General features: G+C 34.4%; 1 protein-coding gene across 1 annotated transcript; it reads left to right on the top strand.

Moving 5' to 3' along the window:
* The first annotated feature begins 10,610 nt into the window (after positions 1–10,610).
* LOC120126282 lies at positions 10,611–11,316 on the top strand. The gene is made up of 2 exons (XM_039144505.1): positions 10,611–10,679; positions 10,780–11,316. Exons 1-2 carry the CDS (start codon positions 10,611–10,613, stop codon positions 11,314–11,316), a joined length of 606 nt encoding a protein of 201 aa, XP_039000436.1.
* Positions 11,317–13,440: the final 2,124 nt, after the last annotated feature.

The raw sequence follows: 13,440 nt of genomic DNA, 5'->3' as shown, positions 1-13,440 counted from the left end.
TAATGCCCATGTTATGTGTCATGAGAGCTAGGGGTATAGTTGGCATGCCAAGAGTCGAGGGTCTACGCGGTCCTTCGGGACATATATGTATTCTTTGGAACATGTGTGAAGTCTGGTGAGACACATACTTGATCCTTGGCATATGTATATGATTCTTAAGGAATGATATGTAGTCTTTCGGGACATATATGTATTCTTTGGAACATGTATGAAGTCTGGTGAGACACATACTTGATCCCTAGTATATTTATATGATTCTTAAGGAATGATATGTGGTCCTTATGGACATTATTATATGGCACCACGGTGCAATTCTACGCGGTACTCCGGTGCAATTCTACGTGGCACTTCGGTGCAATTATACGAGCTGTGGTGACAGCATAGTGCACAACCTCTATAGACTCACATATCTATAGTTCTCACATGTGTACATAGGCTTTGAAAAGAGAACATAATTTGATATAATGATATGTGTATTTCTCTTGACATGGTAGAAGTGCATATATGTCATGGTGATATGAGATGTTATGCGTTTATGTATTATACGATTATAGAAATTAGTAACGTATTGTGGCATATTAAAATATATATATATATAATATGTTCAATTCATTATATACTCATATGACGGAATTGAAGTAATGACAAGGGAATTAGTAAGGATAAATAGGTTGGTGATATGAGAACAATGTATGTGATATATGTATATGATGTGTGATATGAATTGCATGATTTGATATATGTGTGATAGGGGTTATGCTATCTGTTACATAATACACATGAATATATGTTGATGTATATGTAAATGAGTTGTATAATTTGATAGCATAAAACAGTCATGCATGATTAGTGGGTATGAATTCCATTAGATGTGTTTTCTTTATGCCTCACTAAGTCATCGACTTAGTGTGTTAGTGTTTCACAAGTAGGTTACAGAAAGCTAGAAGAAAAGTAAAGAGGAGCAAGACCGGTCAGTTACTTCTTACCGAAGATCAGATTAGAAAAGATGTCTTGAATTAGATGTATTTTGTATATTGAAAATAGTTGGCATGTAATTAATATTTTGAATTGTATATACTATGATTGGTTTTGCCAAAACATTTAAGCTCTGAATAGTTCTGGAAATCTTTTGAATAAGTTACATGTATAAAAGTTTTAAATTACTCACTATTTTATACAAGTAAACATTTTGAAAAGTCAATGTGACACCTCAGACTCGTATCCGGGTTAGGTACGGGTTGGGGGTGTTATATTTAATGGTATCAAAGCTAAGGTTTAGCCGATTCTCGGCATAAACCGAAGTCCAAAGTGTCATAAAATGTGTACATGCCAACATAAGGTGAAAAATTCTGATGTGATAGTGTAAGGAGTGTGTTGTCTTGCTAATAGAATTAGATTGCTAAGTTATAATAGAAGTATGATTATAGTAATTTCGAAGTGAAGTAAGAGGCGATATTTCTGATTGTGATAGCAATTCACCTGCCCTGGCCAGGCAGGGGGAAGAGCGGACACTTCAGAAAGTGCCTCATAAGATCAAATACTGATTTCAGAAAGTTGAAATCATATTAGAATAGTGTTAGAAAGTTTTCACAGGTCTGAATCGGAAAAGTGATATGAAGTATTCTTATTATTTCATGGATATGATCGAGTATGGTGAACAAGTGTCACCATAAGAAAGTTAAAAGATCTAAGGATGTGGCTAGAATTGTAGAAGAGTTCAAGAATAAGTGAATCAGTGACCGGTTTATAAGATAAATGCAATTAGTGTGATGATTTTGAAACAAAAAGATAGTACTGGGTATAAGCAAAATGTGGATATTATAAGGGTTTGCTTTCTAGATGAAAAGAGTTAGCGTTGGCTAACCAGTTTATGTGACGAAAAGTGTATTGAAATTAAAGGATTTGAAGATATTATTAGGATAAGTTAACCGAATATGAAACGGATATGGATATAGTTGTGTATCTCGACCATGTAAATGTGATGTAGTGAAGGAGATAAGGATTCATATGGTTAAGGAAAGTTATAAAGTAATAGAAAAGTTTAAGCATCAATATATCAACTATCAGTTTATAAGACAGAGAAAGTTAGAATGCTTGATTTTGAAAACAGAGGAATCGTAACGTGTAGGGATATGAATATAGTTTGATAAGTTGAAGAAATTGTTGTTAAGTTATTTGAAGGAAAAATGATGTATGTAAGTGAGGTATGGAGGGTTTGTTCCTAGATGAAAAGAATATTATTGATGCTAAAAAAAGAATAAAATAAATTTGTTCTTTTCAAGAAGTGATAAATTGTATTAAAGATCTAGAGAGATCTCAGAAGAATTAAGAGAATTCGTATCTCATTAAAATTGACATTATCGAAGAGAGACATAGATTATGATTGTCAATTACAGACTCGATTTGAATTAGTTGTATTCCATAGCAAAGGATCAAAACATGATGAAAGACAGATACGCTTGAATAGTAGAGTCTGGTACTGGAAGATTAAATAAGGAGTTAAGAATGAATATGAATTTAAGTTAGAAGGGAAAGTAATGGATTGGATTAAAAGTTATACTAGAAAATAGGTAAAGTAAAATTATTTTAAAAGGATCAAGTGATATAGGTACTGTTTTGCAAGGGTTTAACAATAGGTGCATTGATGATTGATTTATAAGATAAAGGAAATTGTAATGCCTGAGTTTGAACCCAGTAAAATTGCATTGTGAATGAGTAAGAATGTGAGTTGAATGAGTCAAATAAATTAATGCTAAGTTAGTTTTGATCGGAAAGAGTAAAGGATTAATATGTTTGAAGGAAGTTAAGTATATGTGTATTATGATTTGAATAAGGACTTTACGAAGAATAAGGTATGTGCAAGGAGTGTTGATTATCAAAGTGATGAAGAGATGATAAAGAGTAGTAATCAGAGATGAGCACAACTGAGAGGAAAAGAGTATGTGAGCATGAAAGAAAATATATGATTTATGTATAAGGAAATTTTGATTTTGAATAAATAAAGGTTATGTTTCTTGGTCAAGCAGATTTAGTCAGAGGAATAAAGAATTCAGGAAGTTTAAGAGGTAATTAAGTGATGATGGAATAAAGGTTGGTTATTATTGCAAGGTAATTAAAGATTGATAAGGAATTTGATTGATTAATGATTTTGAGTGATAAGAACTGATGCTATTGGTTATATGATAAGTGACATGATAAGGATGTAAAAAAAAATGGGTAGTTGAAGAACTAAGGGAAAGAAAGATTAAGTAAAGGAAACAACATGAGAACATTAACAGACATGTTCTTATCAAGGTGTGCAGTGAAAATTCGAGGACGAATTTTCTTTAAAGGAGGGGAGATTTGTAATATCCCAAATTATGGGTTAGTGACTAAATTGTAAAATTTCAGAATTTGGTGATTAAAATGGAAAAGTTGAAAAGTTCAATGATTTATGTGGAGATAATCCGAGGAAGTTTTTAGTAATTATCCAAGGTAGTAAAGGGAAAAATGGTCATTTGACAATAAAGATATTTTTTTATCCCCTTTAATAGGAGATTGAAACGTGGAAGATGAAAACATTTCATCTCTTCTTCCTTTCTTCTTTCTCCTCCCGTAAGAGCTCAAGGGCAAAGGTAAGTTTCTTCATTAGTTGATTATTTGTTCAACTAAAGGTTGGGTTTTGATCATTGGATGGTAATTAAGCTTAAGGAAAGCTTAATTGGTTCTAAAACAACAAGATGAAAGGTATAGGAGAGATTAAAGATTTTGAGTTTTTGAATGAAATCTTGAAATAAAGTTGATAAGTTGAATTTGACTTGTCAATAGTTGAATTAAGAGATTTGGAGTGATAGAAAGGAATTTAGAACATGTTGAAAATTGAGTATAATTCTTGAATTTCATTAAGAGGAGAGGATTTTGAGAATTAAGATGGATTAAATGAGTACAAATGGGTTTAAGTATGTGTGTTTGAGTTTAGTATATAGAAGAGGTTGAAATATGAAGTGTTTAAGATGAAATGAAGTAAATTTCATGCTGAAAATATGATTTATGGGCAAGGGGAATCGGTACCCATTCAAGGGAATCGGTACCCATTCATGGGGAATCGATACCCCTCAAGCGAACCAGAAATTCCAGAATCTCATAGGGGAACCGATTCCCTCCTAGGGAATCGGTTCCCCCTAAAGGAAAAATGTGAATATTGGTTTAATAAGTTCGTTTAAGTTGCTAGTATCCAATTACAAGGTGTAGGTATCTAATGATTGCCTCAAAATGTACATTTATGTAGATTCTGCACGTAAAGAAATTCTGGAACATTTGGCAAGTAAGATCGATCAAGGGAAAGATAAGAGATTGGAATTGACTAGTGAGGCCAAGGGAGTGCATACTAGTGATATGTAGTGTTTAATGGAAATAAGACTTGCGATGAGTCTATTTCCTAGAGTAATATGCATGAAGTCATGGACATGATTACGTGTTGTTATAATTATATGTGATTATCTGTATTACATTGATTGTATGTATGCATGACTAAAGATAATGATATGCTTTGTATATGCTATATGATTTATGTAAAACTTTATTATGTAATAATGGAAAAACATGGAATAAGTTATATGATAGAGTCATAAGAAATGAAATGAACACGAGAGAATAAGATAATCAAGTATAAATCATATGATATGGTATAAGTGATTATACGAGAAATGTTAGGAGACTCTAAGAGAATAGTATTAATTCGAGGGCATAAATAAGGATACATAAGTTATATAGGGAAGATTGATAAATTAAAGAAAACTATGGTTTATGTATTATAGTGAAGAGCTACAAAGTTTTATTAAAGAGTATTGTGGAAGTCATGAGAAATTGAACTAAATAAATAGATGGTTTATGTGAGTGGAAAAGGAAAATGATATAAAATAAGTGGAAATTATTTATAAGATAGAATGAGACTAATTGATCCTGTAATATAAACTTTATAAAGGAGTACTTGGGAAAAATCATTATATGATACAATTATAGAATATTACTATACAAATTATATTAAAATATGATATATGAGAATATGAGTAAGTTTATAGGTTATTGATAGGACATATAAAAATATATATAAATGTATGATGATATGAAAAAGGGAACTAAGTTTAATGATGTTGAACTCTATGAGTAGAAGTTATGTGATTATAAGTAACATGATTATATGATCACAAGATATGATACATGATATGAGATATATGAAAGAGAAAATATATGTTATATGAAATAGTATATGACTATGCGATTATATGGAAATGTTCTACGCGTAAGTGAACCATGTGATTTATATGACGATGAGATATGTGAAAGAACTACATGACTATGTGTATATGTGAATGTATGTTAACATAAATATTAATGCCCATGTTATGTGTCATGAGAGCTAGGGGTATAGTTGGCATGCCAAGAGTCGAGGGTCTACGCGGTCCTTCGGGACATATATGTATTCTTTGGAATATGTGTGAAGTCTGGTGAGACACATACTTGATCCTTGGCATATGTATATGATTCTTAAGGTATGATATGTGGTCATTCGGGACATATATGTATTCTTTGGAACATGTATGAAGTCTAGTGAGACACATACTTGATCTCTAGTATATGTATATGATTCTTAAGGAATGATATGTGGTCCTTATGGACATTATTATATGGCACCACGGTGCAATTCTACACGGCACTCCGGTGCAATTCTACGTGGCACTTCGGTGCAATTATACGAGCTGTGGTGACAGCATAGTGCACAACCTCTATAGACTCACATATCTATAGTTCTCATATGTGTACATGAGCTTTGAAAAGAGAACATAATTTGATATAATGATATGTGTATTTCTCTTGACATGGTAGAAGAGCATATATGTCATGGTGATATGAGATGTTATGCATTTATATATTATACGATTATATAAATTAGTAACGTATTGTGGCATATTAAAATATATATATAATATGTTTATATTCATTATATGCTCATATGACAGAATTGAAGTAATGACAAGGGAATTAGTAAGGATAAATAGGTTGGTGATATGAGAACAATGTATGTGATATATGTATATGATGTGTGATATGAATTGCATGATATGATATATGTGTGATAGGGGTTATGGTATCTGTTACATAATACACATGAATATATGTTGATGTATATGTAAATGAGTTGTATAATTTGATACCATAAAACAGTCATGCATGATTAGTGGGTATGAATTCCATTAGATGTGTTTTCTTTATGCCTCACTAAGTCATCGACTTAGCGTGTGAGTGTTTCACACGTAGGTTCCGGAAAGCTAAAAGAAAAGTGAAGAGGAGCAAGACCGGCCAGTTACTTCTTACCGAAGTTCAGATCAGAAAAGATGTCTTGAATTAGATGTATTTTGTATATTGAAAATAGTTGGCATGTAATTAATGTTTTGAATTGTATATACTCTGATTGGTTTTGCAAAAACATTTAAGCTCTGAATAGTTCTGGAAATCTTTTGAATAAGTTACATGTATAAAAGTTTTAAATTACTCACTATTTTATACAAGTAAACGTTTTGAAAAGTCAATGTGACACCTCAGACTCGTATCGGGGTCGGGTACGGGTTGGGGGTGTTACAATTCTGCTTCTAGAAAAGTTTCTCCATTCAGCATGTACAAGTTTGTTGCTATCTTTTCACCTTTCATCACCACAAGTTCACCACGAAACACCTTAATGATTCATTTCCGTGTTTCAATCTTGCTTGCATTATTATCCAACAATCTATAGGATAATAAATTTTTCTTCAGGCCTTTCATGTGCCATAGATCTTTAATAACTTCAATTGTTCCATCATACATTTTTAATTTGATGGTTCATACGCCAAGGATCTCTAAGGCATGATCATTGCATCTATACATAGATCATCTTGAGACAGGTTCATAATGATGGAACCATTCTCTTCTTGAGGTAATGTGATATGTTGCTCCCGAATCAATGAGCCATATATCTACAAATCTCTTTCTGCCTTCCACGGTGGTTGATGCTTCATAACATAGAGCATCTTCATCATCTGAAATGTTTGCGATATTGCCTTGTGGATTGAAGTTTTTACCTAGACTCCAACAATCTTTCTTCAAGTGACCCTTCTTTCCACAGTTGTAGCACTTTAAATTATTTTTTGCTTCTTGACTTTGATCTACCATATTTGTGACTTCTTCTTTGGCTACGTTCTATTGATCTCCCTCTCATCGTTGTCAACGCTTATACTTGTTGCAGACTTACTTGTCTGTCTTCCTTGTTCTTGAGCCGATTTTCTTCTTTTAGAACAGCAGCTGCAACATCATCGAAGGCTAGACTGGTGACATTATTGTTTGTCAAGTTGACGATGAGTTGATCATACGAATTAGGTCGACTTTGAAGTAGAATTTCATCACGTTCTTGTTCTCCTATTGTACAACTTAAGGATGTAAGCTGAGAAAATAAAGTGTTCAATGTATTTAAGTACTCCGTCACTGAAGTAGATTTTGGCATCCGGAGAGTGTACAATTTCCTCTTAAGGAAAATTTTATTGTGCAACTATGTGGCCTCGTACAGTTTGGTGAGATTATCCTATATCTTCTTAGTTGTCTTATTCTCCTCGATGCTTGACAATACTTCATCTGCTAATGCTAGATGAAAGTTTTCCATAGCATTCTTGTCCATTTCGATCCATTTGTTGTTATCTGTGAAATCTACTAGTCTTTCACTGATAGCTGCTAGACAACTGTCTTTCCTCAGGATGACCTTCATCTTCAATTTTCACAATGAGAAATTTCTCCCATTGAACTTTTCAATATCAAATTTCGTTGCTATAGCTTCTATTACGGATAGCTCCCACTATTTCACTATCGTGAATAGTTCTCTAGAACCTTCAAAGAATGGGTAATACCTTCTTACTTTCTTATGTTGGAGAATCCACATTTTAGTGGCAACCACAAAGACAATAAGTAGATATTACACACTCAAATCTGGCTCTGATACCAATTGTTGCGGAATACAGCTATCGAATTGAGCAAAATCGCAATTGATAATTTGATAAAATAAAAATGAAGATAAAGAAGACATAAATTTTACGTGAAAAATCTTAAATAATATAAGGTAAAAACCACGAGTAACGGCAGAAGAAATTCACTATGAGAAAATAGGAATTACAACTTCTCTCGATCTACAAGGAGAAAACAATAACAATTCTCTCTTGATAAAAATGAGAAAACAACTCTTAAGAAAATTCTCTAAATTCTCTAGTATTGGGAGAAAGCTAGAATGATTTGGGATGGTTTTGAAGCTAAATAGATTAGGGTATTTATAGTTTAAGCTTAAAGGCTAATATTGTAAATACTCTAAAGTATAAGGACTAAATTGGGTAATTATCCCTTGATAATTTTCAACAATTGCTGCAAACTTTGAACCAAAATCAACCGCCCCATTATTTGTCGACTGCCACTTAATTTGACTTTCAACAAATAACACAAGTCATAACATGACACACAAGTCATAACATAACTCATTTCAATCAATAATAATCATAGTTAAATTCAATCAATAATAATGATAGTCCAATTCAATCAATAATATTCATGGTATAAGCTAACTAAAACAATCACATTAAATGTTATGCAGATGATTGTGCACCCACCCATACCCCAAACATATCATCAATGAGTGGGTTCCCCAGAACCACTAAAACTACAAACACACCATATTCGAAGAGTGGGGTCCACCATAAAGGCAGAGGCCACTAAATCCGAAAAGTGACATTTACCCTGTCGAGTGAACGCACTGAACTTCCCCTATCATATTCATCCCATCATGACATACAAATGGCACACATATCCAATATCTGATTTGATCGGAATAACACATATCTAAATAACAAATACTTGAATATCATATATCTGAATTCTGATCTGATCCGAATATAATAATTACATATACAAATAATCTGAGTCCGATAAATAACACATATCACATATCATACTTTTGAGTTTCAAATGATACATCAAAGTCACATAACCATCATGCTCGAAATCAACTTTCAATTAACATATTATCATAAATATAATTAATTCAACATTACCATAAAAATTCATGCTTCCACTCAAATTCAGACAACCAAACAATTATCACAGATAATATTTAACACCGGATAGAGACACTTCTCAACAAAATAGCTAATGTCGATCGTAACGCCTATTACGATCAACTCGAGTAGGGATTCCACCCGAATTAGTTCCTACAGAATAATAATATAATTATTATATTATTCTAAAATTAACGATAAAAATATACCTACTAAAATTTATAAATATACGCTTACGATCAACACAAGCAACTCGAGTTGCAACTCGAGTTGAAGTTCTTGAGTGACAGTGGAGGAGACGATAACTCGATTTCCGGTTTGAAATTTCCTACAATAATTACGACGCACAAATCAAACCCCAATAAACCAATGTTTGAATTAAAGCAATAATTATCGACGACTAAACAAAATAATTCCATATTCGGTTTGGGGGACCAATAGTAGGTTCAGATCGAATAAGGGTTGCCAGAACAGTTAAACGAGTCTATCAGCGATGAGAATGCACCAGAAGCAGCTCTCGAGGCCGAAAAGGGCACAGTCAACCTCGATAAAAAAGGTCGGTCACAAAAACCAATGCTGCCAAATGATGGTAGCAGTACCCAAGCAACCCTAATGATGGGTCACACGACCGATGAGGCTTCCCCGACGAGCCTCGACGGCGAATTAAGGGGAAACATAGGATTAACAATTAGAGCATCGCTACCCAAAAATAAACCCGAGTCATATACCGAGCCAATCAAAACCCAGACAGTAAGTAGTAAAAACAGTAATTGTCTTGAAGTCTCGAATCGTGTAGAGATTTCCCTAGAGTCAAAGAATAACTAAAATATCTTATATTAGTGTATAACCAGATCAATATAGATAATCAGTAATAACTCAGTAACAAAAACAGAATCAATAATAGTAACAACTAAAATAGTAACAGTTATGAATGTTATAAAATTAACTTTTGTGTGATACTCGAGAAACAGTCAGGACACCCGAGTTACTCTAGTAATAAGGCGATTGTCTTGTTTGCCAGTTGTACACACTCGTTTTTGTTCGGGTTTTTTAAAATATTATTTATTTATTATTATTATTATTATTATTATTATTATTTCTTCTTTTTTCAGGAACCATGTTTAACCCCAACTACCCCAACAACACCACATCACCTGATGGTTAGCTTCCCACATTCCAAACGCTCTCTTCCACGTACAACAAACGCCGAAAACGCAGGGAGCACTTCCCATATTTTTTTCATTTAAAATGGGGACGAGGAATACGTTCACCGGGGGACACTACGTGGGGGCTTTCCTTTCTATTTATTTATTTATTTATTTTTTGATAGACACCAGGGGGAGTCAAAGAAAACGTTTGCTGCCAATAAACAGGACAAAAAGATGGAGGAGTGAAGAGGGGAGGTCGTAGCCGCAGGTGATGAATCGAAGCTTCCCACCCTCACCACTCAATCTATTTAAGAATGAAAGAGGGGAAAGAAAGGCACACACACAAAGTCGTGTAATTATCATGGATAGAGAGCAGGAAGAGCTTCAATTCCTGGGTTTCTTTGGCATATTGAAAGAATCATTGAAGATCGTATGTTCATGGAAAAAATCTTAAAATCTTCACCCAGATTACTCTTTCATTCATTTTGCCTCTCTCCTTCATCTTCCTAGCTCACATCCAAATCTCACAGCTCATTTTTGCTAATATTTTGAACAACCAAGATGCCTTGAATTATACACAAGCAGGGACGCCTGGGTACGATAAATTGTCTGATGTAATATCATTCGAATGGGTTTCGTTTTGGCTCTTCAAAACTGCCTATTTCACTTTCCTTCTCATCCTTTCACTCCTCTCGACGTCGGTCGTGGTTTACATGATCGCATGCATTTACACAGGCAAGGAAACCTCATTCAAGAAAGTCATCAGCGTCGTACCCAAGGTTTGGAAGCGGCTTTTCATGACGTTCCTGTGGAGTTTCGCCATCGTTTTTGTCTACGGCATCGCTTCCGGCGTGGTGTTGTTGATGCCTCTTGCTGTTCTGGGATTCGGCGGGTTGGGGATGTCTGCTTTCGTTCTTCTCTTCATCCCCTACTTGGCGGGACTGGTCTATGTTTCCTTGGTCTGGCAATTGGCTAGCGTGGTTTCGGTAAGAAGATTTCGGGATGAAAGCCATGAAGAAGAGCAAGGCGTTGATAAAGGCCTCAATAGCACACGTAAACTTGTGTGATGAGCCAGAGCCAGAGCCAGCCAGTGATGATAGTGAAAGTAGGGTTAATGTTCACTTTCCAAAAGTTGGAATAAATAAACAACAATGGGTCATGTTCACACTATAGCTACGCAGGAAAGGTTGATTTTCAAGGCCTGATTTCCATGGGACCACATCACATTCAAGTTGATATAAAAGTGTAATCCAAGAAGCGACAATTGAGTGCCTAAGACCTTAAGGTTTTTTAATATTCTTAATTTTTTTTTTATTTTATTCTTTTTTATATTTACATATTGCACCATTTAATATTTATCTTGACTTTTTAAGGACAACTTTAACTAATTAAAGGTGATTAATTTGAATCGAAACTTTAAATTTAAATTTTTACAATTAAGACAACCGACAAATTAATTGATACCGAAAGGGCAGTTCAATGGTGCTAATCCTTCCTTGACTATAACCGACTCCCGAACCCGACATTTTTCTGGTAAAGTACAGATCAGGTAAGATGGTGTCTGATCCACCTAAATGTTTTTAATTGATCGGTGGCGACTCTAACCTAATTTTCCTAAGTCGAATCTCAATTCCGGGCCCAACCGAAAGATGGTTTTGATAGCTTGGCGACTCCGCTGGGGACATGTAAGTGAGTCAGGCCGAAATTAATTTTCGGTTGTCTTCTTATGCGAAAATGGTAAATTTAAATTTAAATTTATTTGTTCGATTTCAATTATTTATCTTTGATTATTTTTCAAATAAATAGTTGTACTGACTTTTTCTTCAATGATTTCAGATTTTTCAAAGTTTCCATCTAAGGCTCTATACCCGAGCTCCGAACCATATTTAAGTGGGGGTGAAAGCGACACCTTCGTGTGAATTTATTCACCGCACAGGCCTAGCAAGTAGCCTTCGAGATTCATATACCTTATGTCTTCGTATGAATTTATTCAGCGCATAGACATAAGGGAATGTGTCCTCTCAAGTTTAACTTAGTCCACACAAGCCTGTGATGGGTTTAGGACTAAGGGTCTGGCAAGTCCAAGGGGGCACCAGCAAGGAGAACTCGAGTACCATTTTAGAACCTAAACCGGGAGAGTACAGGGAATTAGAGCCCACCCCAAGACCTCATTCCAAACCCTAGGTTGCTTTGTTTTTTATTCAAAACATGTGAACTAGAAATTTATGCGGTTAGGACTTGCTCAAAATCAACTTGCGGGATAAAGATCATGTCTGGGTAGGAATCATAAGCATGTTGGGTATATATCGTGTGGGGTAGAACTTTTATTTTCATGACTGATTTAATTATTTTTTGCCTCACTAACTCTTTTCATTTTTGTTATTTTTTTTTATTTTCATCATTTGCATCATTCAAAATAGGTGTTGATCCACCAAAAACGTGTTTGTTAGACATAAACAATTTGCATTAATGGACAAAGGGGTTGTAATACAAGAGATAAAAATACAGAGGACAGTCTACAAGGCGACTATGTGTCACATTTAATCCAGAAGTCGTGGTGCCCACAATTGAAGAGTATATTACTCTGCTGCATTATAAAGGACTCATAATGAACTAGGTCAACATCAAGCACAATGAAAGTCTATCTCTGAAGAACTGACTGGCAGAGGTTGTAGGGGCAAGATAAAGGTTACTGATCTTGGGAGTCCCTTCAAAGGCAGAACGATAGCTGAAATTGGAGATCATTGCTGAAGAATTCAAGAAACAGACAAATGAACTTTACATAGTTCCTATCAATTGAGGGCTCCAATGACGTATTCGTTGAAAACAGGTTCAACAAAAGATAAATGCAAGAGATGCAGTCATTCGAGACTTCTTGGGCCAGTACAAAAAACAACTCAACATTTGCACGGTTCATCCAGAGAAGTCAGAGCGGTTCGACAAGTTATTCAACCGGTGACAGACGAAGGCAGAAGACTAGTCAAACATGTCAGAAGCTGTCAGGATATTTTTGTCTCTTAAAAGATAAAACATTTTTGTCCCCAATAAGGATTATTTCTAATAACAGACATAATTTTTGGATCAATGCCTCGAGCATTACATGCATCATGCATTCCTGCATATTTCGCATTACTTTTCTCTTTTTTATTACATTCACATGTCTAATAAAAATGAGAACATTTTGATCCTAT

This window comes from Hibiscus syriacus, unplaced genomic scaffold (assembly GCF_006381635.1).
Source record: "Hibiscus syriacus cultivar Baekdansim isolate YM2019G1 unplaced genomic scaffold, ASM638163v2 tig00110457_pilon, whole genome shotgun sequence".
Lineage (NCBI taxonomy): Eukaryota > Viridiplantae > Streptophyta > Magnoliopsida > Malvales > Malvaceae > Hibiscus > Hibiscus syriacus.
Note: the sequence above shows the minus strand (reverse complement) of the source record. Positions and strands in the feature narration are given on the sequence as shown.